This window comes from Urocitellus parryii, chromosome 13 (assembly GCF_045843805.1).
Source record: "Urocitellus parryii isolate mUroPar1 chromosome 13, mUroPar1.hap1, whole genome shotgun sequence".
In the NCBI taxonomy this organism is placed as follows: domain Eukaryota; kingdom Metazoa; phylum Chordata; class Mammalia; order Rodentia; family Sciuridae; genus Urocitellus; species Urocitellus parryii.
The window spans coordinates 13,243,327-13,266,084 of NC_135543.1; the positions used below are offsets into that span (position 1 = coordinate 13,243,327).

The 22,758-nt window shown below is 35.3% G+C and overlaps 1 protein-coding gene across 1 annotated transcript in view; it reads right to left on the minus strand.

Annotated features, from left to right (window-relative positions):
• Phlpp1 (PH domain and leucine rich repeat protein phosphatase 1) overlaps positions 1 to 22,758 on the minus strand; it is a 214,663-nt gene that overhangs the window by 42,234 nt on the left and 149,671 nt on the right. Inside the window, exons 5-10 of the mRNA XM_026404647.2 lie at positions 16,956 to 17,102; positions 16,191 to 16,421; positions 11,609 to 11,811; positions 9,728 to 9,788; positions 7,259 to 7,354; positions 3,079 to 3,234 (exon numbers count right to left, since the gene is read on the minus strand). Of these exons, the coding sequence (XP_026260432.2) occupies positions 3,079 to 3,234; positions 7,259 to 7,354; positions 9,728 to 9,788; positions 11,609 to 11,811; positions 16,191 to 16,421; positions 16,956 to 17,102 (894 nt within the window). The remainder of the gene's footprint in view (positions 1 to 3,078; positions 3,235 to 7,258; positions 7,355 to 9,727; positions 9,789 to 11,608; positions 11,812 to 16,190; positions 16,422 to 16,955; positions 17,103 to 22,758) is intronic.

The window sequence follows — 22,758 nt, forward strand, 5'->3', positions numbered from 1 at the left end:
GAGATTGATTTCAGTAGACAAGATTCAGAGCAAAGGAATACTCCCAAGAAAAAGAGTCAAAAGGTCTTCTACTCTCTGTCTAATAATACGTGTTTTTCTGGTAGTTCTCTTGAGGCTTCCAAGTACTTGTTTTATTGAGAGCATGAACTAAACCATTTTAATTTATGAAGGCTTGTATTCAGTCACTTTCCTCAGTTACATAACCCAACACAGAACTGATAACACTAATTTACTGTCAAAAAAATATTAAAAAAGGAGCAACTACATATTTTTATGATTTGTATTATGGAACAAACTGAATGAAAGAAATATTAAGGCAAAGTTTCATTAATGGCGGAAGCTGTTTGCCAAATATGAATAGCAAATTTGTTCTGTCTTATACAAATGGGTTCTTCCTCATACCATGAGGCTAAATTATGCCATTCACCTTATCATTTTCTGTTTCTTCTACCCAATTATTAAGCTTCCTTGAGCAGCTACTTTAAGCTGCAGCAGAGGGTAAGCTTTGGGAGGGTCACACCTATGCTGACTCACTTCTCATTGCCCCACAGCATCCCACACAGTGGCTTAAACCCACTGCGTCAGTAGGATGTTTGCTGTGCCGAACCGTAAAATAAAACAAAGCACAGCTGAAACCGCCCGCAAGAAACCTGTCACACATGCTCTTTCCTAAAAAGCCAACTTTAGTGTTAAAACATCATGTTTTCTGGGCTGACCTGCTTCAATTACTGTCAATACTAGTTTACTTCTTTCCCCAAACTCATCAAACGAAATACTCCAAAGCTACACATTTTCCTGATAAAAAATATGCCAAAATAAGGACTATTATTAATATCAACTTTCTAAAAATCAGTGGCTTGGTAAAAATAGTTAGAAAATGTTCTGGGGTAGGGATGTAGCTCAGTGGTAGAGAAGTCCTGGGTTCAATACCAGTATACCAGTATCTCCAAAAAGAAAGAGCTAATCAATCTTACCCTGCCTGCTTCAAAAGCCTGTATACCTGAGATCATTAGCTCTTAAAGTATTCTTTCTAAAAAGAAGAGAGATCAGTTGTTACCATGCTAGAAAGGTAACTGCTATACTGGTTGGAAAACAAAAGCTGCAGAATATGCCTTTTTATAAAAGTTTCTTATTTCTGGGGCTGGGGTTGTGGCTCAGTGGTAGAGCACTCACCTAACATGGGTGAGGCACTGGGTTTGACTCTCAGTACCACATATAAATAAATAAATAAAGGTCCATTGACAACTAAAAACATATTTTTTAAAAAAGTTTCTCATTTCTGCCTTATTTCTGTAGATTCATCTCTCTTATTTGGTTAACAAATACCTTCCTGCCTTCTGGAAAAGCAGATTAATACACACTATTCTAAAGTTGACAGTATCATTACACACACACACGTATTAAGAGGAGAGTATTGGAGATTGAACCCAGGGATACTTTACCACTCAGCTACATTCCCAGCCTCATCATCCCCCTTTTTTAAAAATTTGAGACAGGGTCTTGCTAAGTTGCTGAGACTAGCCTCGAACTTTGGGTCCCCCTGCTTCAGTCTCCCTAGTGCTGGAATAACAGGTGTGCACCACTGCACACAGTTGACAACCATATTTTCTTAAATTCCATTAATTTTTTATAATTAGTTCAGTTGTAATTCATGTAACTTACATAAGCACACCAGGATTTTTTTTTTTTTTTGAGGAAAATAACTAAAGGAAGAGGAAAGGAGTACTAGAAATTTTTATACCTTGATCTAGGTAATAGTTAAACGTGTGTGTGTATAAATTTTCTTGAGAAATATGCCAAAGGGTTTTTACACTTTAGTGAATATAATTGTATCTGGATAATTTAAAAGAAAAAGAGACAAAAAATATGAAACTGGGAGTGAAGATGGATAATATTTAAAATTCCTTAAGTTCTTTTTTACTCATTGAATAAAAATTTATTGAGCACCTTCCTTAATTCCAGATACAATACAGATTGCTGAGGATAAAACTGTAATTGCATAGCAGGCACTGGTTTCATAGAGTCAACACTCTAAGGGTGGGGAGGAGAAAGTGGGCAGGAATCGCAACATAGTGCACAATGAGTCAGTGAAGGGCTGGACACAGGCCTTGGGAGACAGTTTGGGAGAGCCACAGTTCTTCCCTGGCTATTTCACTCACACAGCATCACACATGCTGAAATATCTAAAATTTCAAGTTAAAATATTCATTTCCTTTTTTGCGCTTGTAGAAGCACAAAATTAAATTTATCTTTTAAAAATTTTCATCACGAGGATACACTCATAGTTAGATCCTTCCTGTTGTCTCTAAAGTAATGGTCACTTCCTAAAAAAAACGTTAGCAGAGGTCAAAGTGATTTAGGCACCAGCCTATGGAGCATTTTAGTATATGTACAAGGACTCTGAAGCAAACAAGATGTTTCAAAGTTAACACTCACTGTTACTTACTGCTTTCTTTAAAGTTTTCTATGTTGTAGCTCTTCATAGAAAACAGAATTTCACATAGTGGATAAATTCATCCCCTCATCAAAACAACTTCTTCAAAGGCTTACTAATATAAGTTATTTAGAAAAATTCTGTTTGTTCAAAAGAAAATATGTTACTTAAATGTGAGGGGAAAGATTGGTAAAGAAGGACCGATTAAAAAAAAGAAATAAGTAAACTCTGGGAAAACCCATCTCTGTCACGAAAGTCACAAATATGGAAAGCAGGACCAGTGAATGATAAGCTAATTAAGCTAAGCCTGGAGCAGCTGGTGCAAGTTCTGGCCAGGTGGCAATGTGGGCAAGTGCACTTCTCATTCTTGTCTGACACCAGCATCCCCACCACGTATTACATACAACATAACCTACCTCTCTCTCCAGAGAGCAGCAAAGTTAATAAAGAATCTATAGGATATCCCTGGCTCCACCCCCTACAAAATGGTCAGAGATGTGGGTGGCGAAACAATTCTCTTCATAAATCCAAGCTGAATAATCAGAAAACTCTCACACATGGTCTCACTTCAGAGAAGACAAAAAGGCCAGCGAGGGGTACCATACAGATGCAGGTGAACATACAAGACAGACAAAGCACTTTACCTGTCAGCCTTCATGAGGAGGTTAGGCGGTAGCTCAATGAGCTGATTATGTTGCACATCCAAGACCTCCACTGAGGTTCTTTCTAGCCGCTCAGGCAGCCTTGCCAACCGGTTGTGTCCTGCCAGCAGTTTCCGGAGACTACTGTTATAAAATAAGCTGTACAAAAAGGGACAGAAGACAAAATCCAACTTACTTTAAGCTAATTTGGGATAAAGATTAGAAAATGAGTAAGAGCAGAATACTTTAAAATCCTCCAAAAATCTCACATTCATTCAAAGCAACTGCAAGTTCATATAAACTTGGAGATTAAATTTTAATACTTTCTAGACTTTTAAAAAAAGAGGGCAAGGAAAATTATGAAAAGGGATATTGAGCTAAGAAGCTCTTCTTAGAGAAAAACAAGTTTCATAGAGGTAAACACTAAAGAGGTCAATCCAATTTTGTTAGATTCACAGGGTGGGCTTTGAAAGGTTGTATGATTCTCCACGGTAAGGCTTGTGTCTTATATGGCCCTACACTGCTGGGTGTTCTATCCACAAAGCTACTAAATAAACACAGCACAGCCATCGATCTTTACATAAAGGATCAACATCAAATAAAGGCTTCTTCTAGCCAACTTAAATTTTACAAATGCATCTGAGAAACTGTTACATTTTCTTTCAGTTTTAAAATCATAATCATCTATCCTTTCTTATGCTTCATGTCAATATATTTTTGTTTTCTCTTTGGTTTATTCTTACACCAAGGAAGAGACTCCCTCCTAAAGAGAGCAGAATACCTTTTATCTACTATTTTCTTGGGGGCCTTAAAGAACTGTTTGAAAGATTGGCTGCATTTCTTCTAAGGGTTACTGGAACAAAATCAATAATGAATACCTGTTAATCTAATGTAAGTGTGCATTATGACCACTTCAGACTTTTCCAACAGTAATAGAGAATAAACAGGTGCTGGGTTTAAACACAAACATCTGGGAGCTGTGGAAAATGCCAGGTTATAATTTGCATCATGATCACTATAGAGTAAGAATTCATTTATGCTGCAGTGAAAATGAGGCTTCCTCATCCACCTGTTTTCTACCATTCTGATCTTACTGGTAACCCTAATTTTTAAAATTAACTTATTTTTATTTGGTAAGAAAATTATATATATTTATGGTCTACAACATGATGTTTGATATATGTATACATTATAAAATGGCTAAATCAAGCTGATTAACAGGCATTACCTCACATTATCTCGCATACATATCATTTTTTGTGGTGAGAACCTTTACCTTCAGTAATTTTCAATATAATACATTATTATTAACTATAGTCACATTTTCACAAAGGTCTCTTAAACTTATTTCCCTTCCTAACTGAAATTTTGTATTCTTTGATTCATAATTGTTAAAAATTACTCTATATTATGGCATACCTTTATTCACTTTAAATATCAAAATTATATTCTTTCTTACAAAGATGTTAGCAACCTGCCTTAACCCTTCACATTATAGGTCACCACTAAAGATATCTGATTTTACAGGTTTAGACATCAGTGTGACAGGACAGACTATCCAGGTCAGTGTGCAGTCGCTATTGTCACAGGGCAATCTCTAGAATAGTGACTCCAATCCAACAATTCAGGATTTGGAGATACGTATTATTTTTTCCTTTTATTCTTAACACATGGAAAACTGAAAGACGGGAGTGAAAAACTCTTTATCTTGATTTTTCCAAACAGTAGATTTGATCAACTACAGCATATTAAATGTTATTAGATTCAGTTCAACTGCTTTTTATGCTAAGCATTATAATACTTTCTTTTCCTTTAATGCATTTCCACTTCTAAATAATAATTTTTGTTAAACCTTTCACATACCTTACTTAGAGAAATAAAATTTAAGTAATAAATCACTGTCTTGTCTGAATAAAACATCAACAATAGAGCCCTTAGAAAGTTTGCAGCTAAATACCACAAGAGAAAACAATACATATTGTTTTGTCCCACATTAAACACACACACACACACACACACACACACACTTTGAATGCTTTGACAATAGAGCATTTGGTATCTGCTTTGAATAAACTTTTGGATTCCCCCCAAAGCCTGAACTGGTACACATCCAATCTTAAGATTAATGAACTTTAGGAAGATTGGGTAAAGTATGAGATATCTTGTAATTGTTTTGAGCGTGTGTGTGTAAATATAAAAAATTCTCTTTGGTAGCAAAATAAGAGGCCTCAATCACTTATGTGCTGTCTGTTGGATCAAGGGTCAGAAGGGGTAACAGAAGGAAAGATAATGGTTAAAAAAAATTGCAACAAATTAATTTCCCCCACTAATAATAGCCGATTTTTGTTTTCAATCTTCCTCTTCTAAAAGGGCAAGACATAGACACCCAAACACACACATATCCACACATATCTATCCTTTTGATAATGGTGATGGGCTACACAGGGTCACATAAATGCTCAATTTAACACTCCTGGGCTGAGAGTGATTTCAAATGGATCAAATTTATAAGTATGATGTACAGCTGAAGAACAAACAGAAACTACCAGAGCTTTTCAGCTACTGAAAATGTAACTTAGATTTTTTTTTTTTATGAAAGATTTCTCTTTAGTATTAAACCAAAGAAAAACCAAAATATACATTGACAAGAGGAGAAAAGGGAGAGGTGATTATGTAATAAAATACAACTGAAGAAAATGTAACATTTTCTTAATTGCATTTGTAAAAGCTTAAATGGACAAAAGAATCTTTTCTTTAATGATTTTATTCTATCACAGTATTATCTAACAGAAATATAACACAAACTAAGTAATTTTAAACTCCAGTAGTTACATTAAAACAAAGTATAAAAAATGATTCTTATATTGTATTTTATTTGACCCAACATATCTAAAATATTTTATAATGAAATTAATATACAATGTTGTTAATATTTTTCATGTAAAAAAATATATATATATCACTTAGAGAACTTCTAAATTAGAACATGTCACACTTCTCAATTAAAACTCAATAGCCATCTGGTTCAATGATGAGTAACCCCCCCCCCATTATTAGCTCAACTCTAAAACATTTACTAGGCTTATCAAGTAGGTGTGTGTGTGTGTGTGTGTGTGTGTGTGTGTATCATTATTCTTGTTCTTTGTGAATACAAATCATATATCTAAAGATCATGTGAAAGTAATCTAAAGTAAAAACTACTCCAAAATGGTGACATGCATTCTACAGTATTTTCACTGATATTCTGGACTGTGCATTGGTAGAAACAATTGACTTTCTCTATTCAGTGATTGGTTAAAAATGTCTGAAATAACTAACCTTAATTGTTGTAGCTACTAGCTTAAATTTAAATTATTAAAATAGGATAAGATTCATTTCCTTAATCACACCAGCCACATTTCAAGTGTTCAACAGCTACATGTGGCTGGACATACCTTACTGGACAGCACAGAAATAGAGCACTTCAGTCCTCACAGGAAGTGTGACAGGACAGTCCTGGGAGAAATTACTCTTTCAGTTATTAATTGCAAGGCTAGTCTAAACAGTCTAATTTTGTTCCACAATTAGTCAACTTGAAAACATTTATCTATATCTATGGATACTAGATATCATAATATGGCTATTTTGAAATTATTAACATTGAAGTGAAAATTATGAAATAAAAATAATAACAAATGTTATGAGAAAAAAGGAAAGAGAATTTCTTGGACCTTCTACTCCAAATTTCATATCAAGAAAAAAAAAGAGAGACAGAGAATTGAGTTCGCCCTTCAAGCGTTAATGATCTAACAATACCCCCACCAAAGTTATAGTTTAAGGGGAAAAATTATTTATAGGAAAGGTAGATATGTTAAGTCAATAGACAAAAGTAGAAGATCCTGAAAAAATTAATATCCTAGAGGTGAACCATTCATTTGTTTGTTGAGCCTTTGAGCATTTCTTTTGGTTTATTTAAAAATTTCCACCAAGCACCATCATTTGGCATATTTGAAAGGCCTGCCTGAGAGTCAAAACCTCAGTCTAGTCTTTACTCCATGAAGATACAGATGGGGTAAAGGCACCAAATAAGGTTTCAAAATAAACTTTTTTCTAGGTTCATAAAAACAAGTTAAACACTAAAATCAGCATTTCTATTCATTGCTCATCTATTTTAAGATTCTCTCACTTGATCCACAATGCTTACCGGGCAGGAAGTTCACATATTTGATTATGGCCAATATCCAAAACTTCTAGTTTTCGGCTTTCACATACCCACTCAGGCACATTTTCTAAGTGATTTCTAAATATAAAAACACATAGTTATTTTTAAAATTAAATTTGGCCTCAAGTGTGATTCTAAATTCAAAATAATTACAAAGAATAAATAAAACCTTAATGGAATACCAAAACATAATCAAAAGGATATGCGTGTTCACTTTATTCTAGAAGATGAATTGTGAAAGTAAGAAGAAATACAGAACAAGAAGGAACACTGTAAAACCACATGCATCCTCTCTAAAATCCAAATAAAATTATAATTTAAAAAATCCTAGTTGCCAGAGTACTCTCCTAAAAAATATATAAATACAAGTTAAGGGAGAGAATATCTTATACTGAGGAAAAATACATGAACACTTCTGGTTAAGTCAAAGAGTCAAATGACATTAGTTTTATTTTCAAATTTGCGTTTTTACCCTTTAACATTAAAATACTTCCCAATTCCAGCTGGTACCATGAAAACATATCCATGAATAAAGAGAAACAGTGAGAAGTGACTTTAAAATGGGACCAGTGGGCATTAGATGGTAATTATAATTACTAGAAATAAGTGAACTGAACTAATGATGACTTTAATTATTAAATAAACTGACCATTAGGCAAACACAGGCCCTCAAATATGCTAGGTAAGCATTCTCTACCAGTGAGCTATATCCCAGTCCCAACTATAATTCTTTACAAACAGATGAACAATTCTGTGAAAATGATGCTTGGGCCAAGGACTGTAAGACATTACAGCAAAAGTGAATATAATTACGATGTTAGGGTGGTGGGAATTATACATGATTTAAAAATCATGTTCCAAAATTTTGCTACTATATCATTTTCCAATTAAAATATAAAAACAGAAGGCATTATTTTTTTCTGTCTAGTTTAGATACACACTGTTCTGGTAAAGATTGACACAATAGGAGAGTGAAAGTATTCCATCATAAAAGTAATCTCAACATACAGAAATGAAAACTCTTATAAATGATTAAAATAACTCAAGAACTTTGTCCCAAGGAACTCTAAGGAACTAGTAAACAGCGTGACAAGATGACAGCTTGGGAGGTGGAGCATGTTCCAGTGAGTGTTACAAAAGGAAGGTGAATGACATCTAAGTGGCAGAATTCAGAACAAGCGTGACACAAAGTGTTGCCAATTCAGGCTGACTTCAGAGTTTCAGTGGGTACACTTACCAATTATATTCTACAAATAAGGGAAAACTTGGTTCACTCTATAGCCAGCTCTTTAAAACAAATCTATTCAAGATATTTATATGCACCAATGTATGCAAACCCCACTCCTGCACTATTCTTATTTAAAAGGTGAAAATAACATCCAGAGCTGGGGACAGAAAGGAACTTAATCATGTAGTATCTAATTCTGACTTCATTAAACACAACTGTTTGATGTGTATTTTTGTGGGGAATGCATGAAGCACTCTTCAAAGAATTTTATCATTTTATAATTATAAATATATAATAAATTATAATTGTAATAATCCTTCCAACAGCTAACCACCAACACATTCATATATAACTATGTCTACGTTATTAAAATATCTAAGTATGTGTACTTTCATGATAAAAGGCAAATTCTGTGTATCATGAATCACACTACAGTTGGGATTACAAACTATGGTGACTTTTAAAAACATGAGAATTTACACATTGAAATGACTTAACAGTCATCACCTTGAAAGAGCCACAGACTCCCCGGAGTCCAGAAATCTGTGGTATTTCTTTTGGAATTTCCTTTAATGTAAATTTCAATCAGTGTATTAAAATTATTAAAGTTTAATTTGTGTAAGTACATGCTGTAAACAGACTCATACCTTTGTGTCATCAGGGAAAAATGTATTATAATACTTGTGGGTCCTGGAATAGATACGATATAAGCTGCAGAATCAAATTTTCATAAAAGGTAAGATGGTCAATCTATTGGAAAATGTATTCAGAAACCTAAGCTGGCTTAATGGCTATTTTCTAAGAGTACTTGGCAAGAAACTATATGTACAAAATAACAAAGAGGAGGAATAAAAAGAAATATAGTACTCTAAAAATAAAGAATTAGTATTATTTCAGGGAAAGAAGACATGGTTGATATAATTAAAAGCTACTGGACCTTCAAGGCATGACCCTCAACTCAAAATCTTTCAAGCCTAAACATGATGTTCAAATTGAAGTCCAAAATGACACTCTGATTTTTCTTGTATGAGCTACATTACAGTGTACAGTTGTATTTTAATGGAGAAACAATCGCATTTTTTGGAGAAGACCATTAAAATCAATTTTTTCATTGTTTACCTTCAGGATCTAAAAAAAGTGTTTATCTTATGAACAGACATAATTATAATTATCTAAACAACTTTAAAGTAGACTCAAGAGTTCTCTGAGACTTATTTTCTTACCTTGAAACATCCATGTAGGACAGATGATTTGGAACTGGATAAACATCAAGTTGAACTAGTTCTTGGAGAGAAGAGAAAAAAAAAAACCATAAAAACATTACTATCCAAATGACACAAAGACTCTTTATGTATGCAGAATATCATTTTTTTGTGCTTTATCCTCCACTGTTTGTTTAGTTTAGGAACTACAATACATCCAATTGTTCAATATTTAAACCACTGGAAAGTAAGGAGAACTTCTTTAACTTAATCAGAAGATTTTTATTCAGGGATTGAAATAAGTCATTCATTCTATCTTCCTACCTCTCTCCTATTCATTTGCTGTGGCTTTTCTCTTGTTATGTGTGCTAAGCTATATCTAATAGATTAATCAAATGAATATTGTCTTTTTAACACCCAGGGTTCCTTTCCTAAAGCCAAATACCATCTGGCTTTTGCCTTCCTCAACATATGAACTGCACTCTCTGGAGGGTCACAAATGAATTCCTCTTCTCCAATCTGTAAACTCTTCTTTAAACTTTATGAAATGTGACACCACTGTCCACCTAGGGCTTTGTGGCTTGGACAGAGTCCTTTCTAAATGTCCTGCTGTGTTAAATGCTTGCCAAGTAATTCACAGGTTCAGCTCCTATCTGGTTGCCCACTCGGCCCCAGTCAACTGTGAGGAGCTGATAGGTTAACTTTTCATAACAGCTTTTTTATTTCTTCTAGTTATCATACTTTCAGGCACTAACCTCTAAGAAGATAAGTCTAAAATCCATATCTGTAGTTCTGGCAGCAAATTCCCAATAGCTCACACAAAGTTCATCTCATAACCTGGATTAGCAGAAGAGTGAATCCCTCACTCTCTCCCTTTAATGTACCTATCCACTGCTTTCACTTTAATAGCCTGAAAGCATCACTTCCAACACAATTTCCTCCACTTAAGAATCTCCCCTGGTTCTCTACAGCTTACTATACTAGGTTCAAAGTTTCACTATCTGACTTCAAGCCATGTATCGCACAATAACTGCTATGGAGTTCAGAATTCTGTTTTGTCCTAATTGCTGAAGAAACCACATTCAGATTCTTCCCTCCCGTTTCATACGCCTTCACTATCCAAACCCTGTATCTTTTCAGTGCTTAGCCAAACTGATTGTACTAGAACCTGAACCTATTTGAAATTTGGCTCATTTTTCCAGTGAGATGACAGAAGACATATTTTTTTAAAAAAATGTCCTTATCTTATAGAATCGATGAGCTATGGTTATAATATGCATAAAGCAAGTGCTTGATAAATATTTTTTACCATGCAGTAGTAAATATAAGCTTTTATTCAGTTTGCTGATTACAGGGGACTGAGATCTTCACCTCAGCAAATGTATGCCCATATGATCTTTTCATTTATGGATTGCCATAATTTTCAAATTCTAAAAAAAAAATTTATTAAATGACTGACTCTTGCTTTATGGAGTCCCTTTGGATATATCATTCAGGTTTATCTTATGCTGAGTTCCTTGCTAGTGGAACATGAAACTGCCTGGATTCCACAATGGGCTTTCTTTCACTCTCTAATATTACATCAAAGTCCCTGTAGTTTCACAATTTTTATAAGGTAGCCCAAGAAATTATTCATATTTCCCCCTTCTTACTTTCAACAGAAGAAACAAACCAACCATAATATTTATCACAATATGAGAAAAACAAATTAGAAACAATAAAATCTTCCTTTTCTGTCCCTTTAAATATAAAACCAGCTTTCTTCTTTTATGACTTTTATCTTGGTAATATATTTGACATTTATTTTACTAAATGAGGAAAAGGAAATCAATGAGGCAGAGATGATGGTACTGGGTAAATTCTTAAAAACAGTCCAGCTTTGATATGATCTATGTTACATACCATTATAAGAGGCATAGAGTGCTTTCAGGAAATAGCCACAAATGTTTAATGTCACCAATTGATTCCTTTCACAGTGTAGAACTTCAATGTTGTTGAAGATCATAGCATCTAGATCACCAAGTTTATTATCTCGCAAATCAAGCTGAGTGATATGCTGCAGAAAGTCTACTTCATCTGCTACAAGCTTCCTAATTATGTTCAGTCTTCAAGGGAAAGACACAAACAGAGACTATAATTAACTACAGTGCTATAAACAAATGGCCACACCCTAATACACAAGGATAATAAGAAAGGATTCAAGCTTCACGGTGTTATAGTTCTCCATGACTTCTTTAATCTCAGCACTGGCTGTGCTTAACTGGTCATATTCATTGGCCATTTCAGGTACAATTTCAAGAGGTATTAGCCTTCTGTGACACTTGAATGTCACACAATTCCGTGACACAATTTGGGCCACTAAGTCTGGAAGAGGAGCAAGTAACATGAGAGAAAGGTGTACTGGTCAAGAGTTATCAAGGACTGCCCCTACAAAGTGCTAACATGGAGAGAGTGCTCAAGGATAAATAAGAGCAGTACATAATCACCATAATCTATGGTGCAGGGCCTATTTTACAAACTTTCTAATTCATCACAGACTAGTATATAGTCCTGCTACATATGACTAGCACATAACTCACATCACATGTGACTAGTTTTAGTCAGATATTATGTCACTGTGACTAAAATACAAAACAAGAACAACTTAAAGGAGGGAGAGTTTATTTGGGGCTCAAGGTTTCAGAGGTCTCAGTCTCTAGATGGCCAACTCCGCTGCTCTGAGCCCAAGATGAGGCAGTATATCATGGGTGAAGGACATGAAAAAGGAAAGCCACACAGCTCGTAGTGGGATTGTGAAGCAGAGAGTGAACATGGGGAAAAGGACCTCAAAGATGAACCCTTCTAGGACAGGCCCCCATTGACCCAACTCCTCCAACTATGCCTCACCTGCCCATAGTTACCATCCAGACAATCCATTCAAACTAGGATGGATTGACTAGGTTATAGCTCTCATGATACACTCATTTCACCTCTGAACATTCTTGCATTAACAGGCGCTTTGGGGGGACACCTCACATCCAAACTGTATCACAACTTAACAGGTAAGTTTGACAACACTTAAACTAGCTGACTCCCTGCAAAATGAAATAAGTCCATTGCAAAATACTTCCATGTAAAATCACTATACATTTCTAAAATATGAGTCTCAATTTTGAGACATCTCTCATTGTAGCAAATAATTTGGTTTAGTAGCCCACATTAGAGGACAATTTGAGCAGCTCAGACACAGCCTCGCCCTCAGGGGGATTGTATGCTAGCAGAAGGAAACCAGAGAAGAGAGCTGGCATACCCTGAACCAGAGAATTGATGGCTCTGAGCAAGATCGTACTTGCTTGTGAGGATGTGTAATGGAAGCAAATGGCTCAGTTAGGAAACAGCAGCAGCAGGGAAGGAAAAGGAAGGGATGAGAGACAGAAACTGGTATGAAAGAAGAAGTGATCAAATCTGGTGAAAAACTCGAGTCAAATGCTTTGTGTCTGGCTAGCTATCAAGGTGCTACTGCTATCAGCAAAAAGTGAAATCAAGGGGAAAGACCCAATTGAGTAAAGAAAGAAACTGAACTCTGTTCCACATGTATTTCATTAAATATGTCAACAGAGAAACTAAAGAGAAATTATTCAGCGGTCAGCTAAAGTGAAATTGATCCCAAGAAGAGAAAGAAGAGTTAGGAAAGATTGGGGAAGAGAAATACTGAGGAGAGAGAACCAGGTAACAGGTAGATGAGGATGAGTATTAATGATGCCACAGAATAAGCAGCATTAGACTAAAAACATCAGTTTAAAGCAACAGAATAAGATAGGGCATTATGTAAAAATGTGGATGTGTAACCGATGTGATTCTGCAATCTGTATTTGGGGTAAAATTGGGAGTTCATAACCAACTTGATTCTAATGTATGAAATATGATATGTCAGGAGCTTTGTAATGTTTTGAACAACCAATAAAAAAAATTTAAAAAAAAGAAAGTAAAAAAAAAAAAAGAAAGAAAAATGACTGCAATTAATATAATGCAACATTTCCATTTGAAGGAAACTCAAAAAATAAAAATCAGTCCATTGTTTAGTGAAATTCCCCTTAAATTATTCTACTAGCTTCAATTTAAAGTATTAAGGCAGAATTACAAGAAAGTATAAGCAGATGTTTCCCTCCTCAGTTCAGGACCTGGAGAGAAGCAGTTATCCACTCACAGTCATTCAGCATTTATAGAATGTCCAATGTCTATTCTGCTATTTAAATATCTTATATCTGATATCATTGAAAGACTCGGGCTAGAGCTAGAAATCTGAATAATTCACAAAGCTTTTAATGAGAATTGTTACTTCTAGACATCAGATTGATCTTATTTATAAGCTAATTCAGATCAAGAAAAATGCTATCTTCTTATGAGTACTAAGTATCCTAGAAATCATCTCAGGCTGTCACCTAAGGTCAGTGAAACCCATCACCTCTTGCTCTACAAAATTTATACCACCAGTGTATGTGTTGAAAAAGGCCTAAATTTGACAATAGGAGGGTTTTCTGAATCCAAGTCACTCAGGGGCAAATAACATTCACAATTTGGAAAGAAAGTTAACAAGATAAAGTGTTTAGTTCCCTATCCTGTCCCATTCCAAAAAAATTCAGAATCAAATAAATTAGAAATATTTGTAGTCCCCAAATTAAAAATTCTAGATCTGCAAATTACTAATACTACCCTAGGTGGTACAGGCTTGATCGCTTCAGTCTGAGAAAAGTTGAAGTAAAGTAGTTCTTGTAGAACTGGAATATGTGAGTTTAACAGGCCAAACCACATGAAGGGAGAAAAGAGGGGAGGCACATGATGCTACTTCAATACGATGAGACTGACAGGCCTGAGTTAAGGCTTGAGGTTGGCAACAGAGAGGAAAGTGGGAGTGAAGCAAGGACAGACCCATCTTTGACAAATAGTATAAAATGCCAAGAATGACAGTTGAGCAGGTTCCACAAGCAGGGAAGCGTCCTTGGGAAATAATAACAGAACACAATGTTTGCTGGGAATGCTAGGCAATTTAACTCAATTCTCTCCACAACTCTATGAACTAGTTTTTTGTTTGTTTGTTTGTTTGTTTGTTTGTTTTGTGTGTGTGTGGTACTGGGGATTGAATCCAGGGCCGTGTGCATGCAGGCAAGCACCCTACCAACTAGGTTATATCCCCAGCCCTTGAACTAGGTTTTATTAACTGTAATTTATAAAGGAGAACATATTTGTCCAAGATTCAACATGCATGGTATGCAGTCACCTCTGGTTAATAGGGGAATTAGTTTGGTTAGAAAAGTATCCCACTGGACAAGTTAGCATTAAGAACTAACTCCTTCCTATATGTTGCTCTGTAAGTCCCTGTTTTTCCTTAAAAAGGGAAATTTTAAAAAGCTTCCTCCTTGTATACTAGTTCTCTGTGCACTAGAAAAAAAAAAAGTAAATCTTTTGCTGAGCATCTATCATATAGCAGGGAGATTGTTCTGGTGGTTTCCAGTTGGGATTTAGTGTGATCAGATTCAAAATGCAGGTTTCTTTCTCTTGCAAGGGGCCAGAGTGAAGGCTATACTCAAACTTCAGGATGATGGATAACAGGTTTTATATATGTGTGCGTGCGTGCGTGTGTGTGTGTGTGTGTGTGCGCGCACACGCTAGGCAAGTGCTCTATTGCTGAGCCACAACCCCAGCCCAGGTTTTATATTTTTTAAAGAATGGAAAACTAAGGTTGGAGCCACTAGGATGAAGAGATAGGAAATTTTAAAAAGTATAATAAATAAGTTTAACTTAATGAACAAATTATATTAAGGACGCCAAGAAAAAAAAATTTAAGAAAGGGAGAGATGCTCAGTGATGTCAAATGCCTCAGATGAGTCACAGATAAGAAGGAGCAAGAGAAAACAATTTTCCCACTTGTTCTCAATGAAACCATTTTCACTTACTTTAAATAGCTTTCTGACTCAGTGGTCCTATCTATTCACCCAAATTAAAATTGGATTTGAGCCAGGTGCAGTGGAACATGCCTGTATTCCCAGAGGCTCGGGGGGCTGAGGCAGGAGGATAACAAGTTCAAAGCCAGCCCCGGGAAAAAAGCAAGGCACTAAGAAACTCAGTGAGACCCCCTGTCTCTAAATAAAATACAAAAAAGGGTTGGGGATATGGTTCAGTGGTAGAATTCCCCTGAGTTCAACTCCCAGTAAACCACCCAGCTACCGGTCAAGAAAAAAAAAAAACTGGGTTTGATTTCACATAACAAAGTTAAGACCTTCAAGCCATATAGTCATTCATCAATGAGAATATTTATAAACATATTTCAGGTAAGAGCAAACCCTATTATTAATCATTACTCTTCCCTCTTGACAGAAATAGAAAAATAGGTCCTAGCTCAACTAACCAGCCTAGTTGATTTAGCTAATCTCACCAAAAGAGCTATAACGAACCCCCACAAATACAAGCCAATCACTCTGATAGCATGTTTTTCATAAACAGTTACCTGAGATCCACATGTTTAATGTGAGGCATTCTTCTCAGAGCCTGCAGCCTAAGAGTCTCCATACAGTTTCCAGACATACAAAGTTTATCCACAGCAGTCAGTTTCTCCAGTACCTCTGGAATGTCAGTGAATTCATTGAATGAAAGACCAAGATAACTGAGCTGGTGCATGTTCTCCAACTCAGCAGGAAGAGACTGGAGAAAATTTCCATCCAACAAAAATGTCTGCAAGCTATTAAAGAAAACATAAAGAATCACAAAGAGAATTATACATTCCATATTGTTATTATCAATATACATAAAGAATATATTACTAAAAATGTACTACTCTTTGAAAATGCATAAGGACAGGGCTTGAGGCAATAATGGATGAGGGGCAAAAAGGAATCAGAAATAAGCAAATTAACATTTTATTATTGGAACTTATGATCAATTTTCTCAATTTGGATAGACATCTATGGGAATAATGTGAGTTAACTGTGGTATGAACCAGTCCAAATACCCATCTTTCCTTGTTATTTCTTAAAATTAATTTATTCCCCCCATGTTTAGACACACCTACCCATCAGTTCAAAACAAGGACATCTTACTTTTTACAAGATTCTAAAGAATGAACTCCTTAACGAAATTTCTATATAGATCACGCAATGTAAGATCTCTACTTTTGGGGTAATGACTTACATGACAAACATAACAAGTTAGCTAATCTCATGTGCCACAACCCAGTGCAGCTTCCCTGAGGTTTCTGAGGGATTCCACCACATACTTGTGCATAGCTCCAACGGCTGCTGGGACTGCACGAAGGGCATTGCAGGACACGTTCAGCTCTGCCAGGGTTGGAATACTGCAGACTGCTAATGGGAAGTCCCCTAGATGATTATTGGAAAGGTTAAGACTCTTCAACTTGGTGAACCTATTACAATAAGTAAAACAAAAGGAAAGAAAAATATCATAGATGTATAACATCACATGATTTTAACATAGCCTAGCCTCACTCCCAAATTCAACTGAGGTGGAAACAAAGACTTCAGAGGTAAAGGAAGCAGCAGAGCCAGAACACACATCTGATTCTAAGGCTAGTGTCTTTCTTCAACTGTTAACATGATATTTAGAAACAAACATGTCGCTCTGAAATAAAATTGAATATTGGAGGAGATGCTTTTCACTGGAGTAAGATTTTCAGCTGTTTCTCAGTTTGGGTAATAAACACCTGGGAAGACAAGAGAGCAGGCAGAGCTGGGAAGCTGGCTATTTTGGATTCTGTCATCTCAAAGAAATCAAAAACTTCTGCCTCTGTTCTCTTAAATATAAATGGAAATTTATCAAAACAACACTCTCTAAAGGTAGCCAATACTTTGTAGTTCTAAATTTAAGAACCAATTACCATTCGTATATCTCAACACAGCACTGGATCCAGCGGCCCACACACCCTTCTTGTAAAGCTCTACTCGGTTCACCTTAGCAACACTTCCCTCACAAGGCCTCTTCCAACCCCTTCTCCGTTCTTCTTCACTTCATTGTCTCCTCTTCCCATCCCAGACTGAAATACTCTTGCAGATACATTCTTTGCCAGTTTTGTATTTGCACTACACTGTCTTCCTAGGACATCTTCTCACTGAAATGTGAACAATTCTCTGTCTTATCACATGCAGTCTTCCCTCCTGAGCACCCTGCATGTCCAGTCCCAGACTGAATTTACCATCTTTATCCCATCTCAGCACTTCCTTCCTCCTGGTCTATTTTTATTAATGGCTCTTTCACTTTCTCAGTTGCCCAAGCAACTAAAGCAATTGCAGAAGCTATCTTTAATTTTTACTTCTCTGTGTACTCTTACATTTGGACCACTGCCATTTTTCTATGAGATGAGAATCAGATAACTTTTAAATCTTTAAAAAACTGTACAAGTCTAATACTACACCTAAAACAGACACACATCCTAAATCCAATTCAACCCAATCTGCGTTTTTAAGAATTTATCATGTGACCTATTTACTGCATTCTATAAAAAAAACTTTAAACTTTATTCTAAAAAGATAAATAAAAGTTTATTTTACACAGAAAGTTGACAAGCACCCAACAGTTTGAAAGTGTTGCCCTGATTTTTTTCTAATAGCTGTTTTCTTCAATGGGTGACTGTATACATAGTAGTAATTCAAATCTTTTAAAAATTAGGAAAGCATTACTGCTAAACCTGAAAATCTCTTTTAAGTTGTTTTCCATTTTATATTTTGATTCATTAGACCTTCTGAAAACAAAGAATGCATGTCTTATTCTGATTTTCTATGTCCTATAAAATATAAGCTAAAATTATAGGGACTCTTTATTCCTATTCTAATGTTTCTCAAAGCATGCATGGTAGACCCCAGAAGAGATGCCTAAGACCCTTTCCAAAAATTCCCAAGGTCAAAACTATTAACAATACTAAGATTTCATTTGCTTTTTGCCACTCTCTCTTTCTGTCAAATGTTCAGTGGAGCTCCCAGAAGGTATATGTCCTTATGATAGTACACCACATTGAACACAGAATGAGAATCCAGCCAGATCTTTTGTAAAAGATTTGCAAAAATATACAACAATGATGGCTCTTCTCACCATTTGTTTTTGTTTAGTACAATAGTTAACTTTTCATTTAAAATATTAAACTGTAATTTGTTAGCACTGTCTAAATGAATTAAAATGTTTTAACTTCTAATTCAGTAATATATCAACATATAGTTCATATAAATAAAAGCTGCTTAGAATACTCAATTTTTTAAAGAATCCACTAATCTACTTTATTATTATTATTATTATTATTATTAGTTGTAGATGAACAATAACTTTATTTTATTTGTTTATTTTTATACAAATGTGGCAACTCTCCCTCAAATAAAATACCTGCCTTAGTCATCACAGACAAAATAGCTGTTCTTGTCCAAACAAAAATAGTATCCTATTTTCTAGGAACTTTTTCTCATTTGACAGAACAAGCCATGATTTAAAATTTTGTACACTATTATTAAATGGAACAGTTTGTTTTTTTTAAAGACCCTCTAGGAAGGAAAACCATCCCCTATACATTATCCAACACAATAAAATAAACACTTTACAGAAAGTGGGGGACAGGATTTTGTTCAAGATAGTAGAATAGAGAATATTGCTTTCCTGGCTGTTTGGTGTTGTGAAACCAAGAAAGGAGTCAGGCAGCTTCTCAGCAAGGTGAGTGACAAAACAAACCAAAATACTTCAACAACAGAATCCATCAACAACACAGTGGAAGAAATGTCAAAGAAGGAGTTTAGAATTACATGGGCACATTATTATGAAAATGCCTAACATATAGAATAATAGAATTTTTAAAGGTTACCATAGAAAAATGACAAGTTACAGTTATAGAGACACCAATCTGGATCTCAGATAATTTATCAGCCCAGACTCTCAAAGCTAGGTGGTTTGGGAATAATATATATCAAGCTCTGAAAGAAATGGATGCCACAGCTAAGTCATGGAACCAAACTAGGTACCCTTCAACAGATGAATGGATAAAGAAAATGTGGTATATGCACACATGGGGTTATTACTGAGCCATAAAGAAGAATGAAAATATTACATTTGCCAGTAAATGAATGGAACTGGAGACTATCATGCTAAGTGAAATAAGCCAATCCCAAGAAACCAAAGGCTAAATGTTCTCTCTGATATGTGAATACTAACACACAATAAGGGGTGGGGGAGGGAAGAATAGAAGTTCACTGGATTAGACAAAGGGAAATGAAGGGAAGGGAGATGGAAATACGAAAGAGTAGAAAAAATCAGATATAACTTTCCTATGTTCATGTATGAATACAAAACTAGGATAACTCCACATCATGTTCAACCACAAGAATAGGATTCTAATTAGAATAAGTTATACTCCATCTATGTATAATATGTCAAAATACGCTCTATCATCACGTGTATCTAAAACAACAAATAAAACAAAACAAAGTGGGGGAGAGGAGAAATTCAAAGCCAATAATTACTCAAGATGGGGAATAGAAGCATTAGTTTTTGGAGAAGGATAGATCATTAACAGGTTATAATTTATTTGTGCAAACAAATTTACTAGAATCCTATCACTGCTGAAACAAAGAAGCAGAAGTGAGCTGAAAGAGCACAACACAGTTGACAGGTTTACATGGAAGCAAGAGAAAAAACCTCTGAAGAAGTGTCCCCATCCATTTTATGTATCTGAATTTTATTTTTTAAAATAGCTACCAGTTCAAAGAGAAAGAGGCATGGTTATTCTCTGCATCAAGTCAATAACAAAACACTTAGACGAAGAGGATGGTCTTCAATCCCAGAGGCCAGTAACCTCCTGTACTGGTAAACCTTCAGTCTTTAGTTGTGATGCCTCACCCTACCCCAAGTACTGGGGATTGAACCCAGAGCCTCATGTATGCTAGGCAAGCACTCTGCCACTGAGCTATATCCCCAGCTCTAGCACCACATAGGCTCCCTTCCCCTACAGCCACAAGGTCCAATATGGTACCACTAGCCCCAGTGGCTACTGAGCACTTGAAATGGGGATAGTCCAAATTGATATATTCTCCAAGTTTAAAATGTATACAGACTGAATATCTTTTATTCAAATGCTTGGAATCAGAAGTGTTTCAGATATTGAAGTTTTTCAGATTTAGGATCTGAAAGTATAGATAGGTTAAGCATCCCTAACCCAAAATTTCAAAATGAAATTTTTTTTGAGCATCATGTCAGCACAAAAGTTTTGTATCTCAGAACATTTCAGATTTGGTGTTTTTAAATTAGGGATATCCAACCTGTACTAGATTTCAAAAACAGTACAAAAAAATAAAAAAGAATATAAACTATCTCATTAATTTTTCATAACTGATAATTCTGACATATTGTCTTAAATGAAATACATTAGTAAAACTAAGTTAATCTATTTAACTCTTTCTAAAGTAGATGGCAGAAAACTTAAAGTTATTTATGAGGCCTGCATTATATTTCATTAGGGAAATGCTTTCTACATATTAAGAGTAAGCAAGACTACCAAATGACATCAACCCTCTTTACAGAGTTTGCATGAATTCTTCCTGGGCTCCATCCACCCACCTGTGTTTATGAACCCATAAGCCGTAGGGTACACTGCAGTGTCCACATCCTTACAAGTGGGGAAGGGCACTGGAGATGAAAAGAGAGGAGATACAGACAGCTGGCTCTACATTGTACATGTACACTGTACACTGTACAGGCCCCAAGGAATTTGAGGATGTAAATTTTATTACAGAAAATAATGAAAATACACTTGTTACAACATATTTGATAGTTTGTTAGCCTGACTATAATTTATGTATTAAAAAATAAGACATGTGGCTCTCCATTTACACTTTTATCCTAGACCTGAAAATTTTAACAGCTGATTCTGATTTGCGAGTACCCTTGATTTTTTTTACCCTCTCACCACATTCCCCATATACCCTCATATTCTTCCCTGTACAGCCAATGCCCCAAACTCATCTCAGAGAAAAACAGAAACTTGTTTACCAAATAAAGCATGGGTTATTTCTGAGAACCAAGTGATTTTGTACCAGGGATTGTACCCAGAGGTACTTAACCACTAAGCCATATCTCTGGTCCTTTTTTATTTTTTATTGGGAGACAGGGCTCTGCTAGTTGTTTAGGGCCTCACTAAGTTGCCGAGACTAGTTTTAAGCTTATTCTCTTGCCTCAGTCTCCCAAGCCACTGGGAATAGTGGTGTGTCCCACTATGCCTGGCTGAACCCAAGTTTGTGATCACAACACATCAACCAACGTTAAAATTTACTTGTTTTTGGAAACTAACCCCTACTTTTCTTGGAATTCCACTTTTTCTACTTGTAGATGTAGAAGATAGATTACCAGCACTTGCATATTCAAAAATCCTTTTAGAAAAAAAAGGAGGGAAGATCCTCATAAATTAATTTCTCCCTGGTACTTAAAATGGGTGAAACAGACACCTAAAGGCAATATGCAAGTTCTTAGAGAAAGAAGATCAAAATTCTGAGTGGATGACCTTTCTTCATATTACCATCAATTTAAAAAAAAAAAAAGAATGAAGAGGAAAGAGAAAGGTGCCAGTACACTAGTATAGAAGACCAGAAGCCCCTATTTCTCCATAACAAATACAGTATAAGACTTTTAGCTCTGCCATGCCAATAGGTAAGCCAGATAAATGATCATAGCAGCACAGAGCCAAATTCTAAATAAAACTGGTTGGTCTGAGAAAAAAATATATACATACACATTTAGTGAGATACTTTAAATATAGCTATTTTAAACAAATATTTCAGTTCTGTGAATATATTTACTCGGGTACAGATATTTCCTCTTAGTGTTCAATCTAGGTAAGATGAATCATAGCATCATAGAATTACAAGATTAGTAAAAAATATTTTATATATGATGACAATGATAGTGATTAGTTTAGTAATAACAAAGGATAACTATTTGATAGTTTAGAAGCTAAAAGGACAAGAAAAAAATCTTTTCTGGGTTTTATTTAAATATCTTGTTATAGTACATACATACACAAGTGTCAAGGCTAAAGG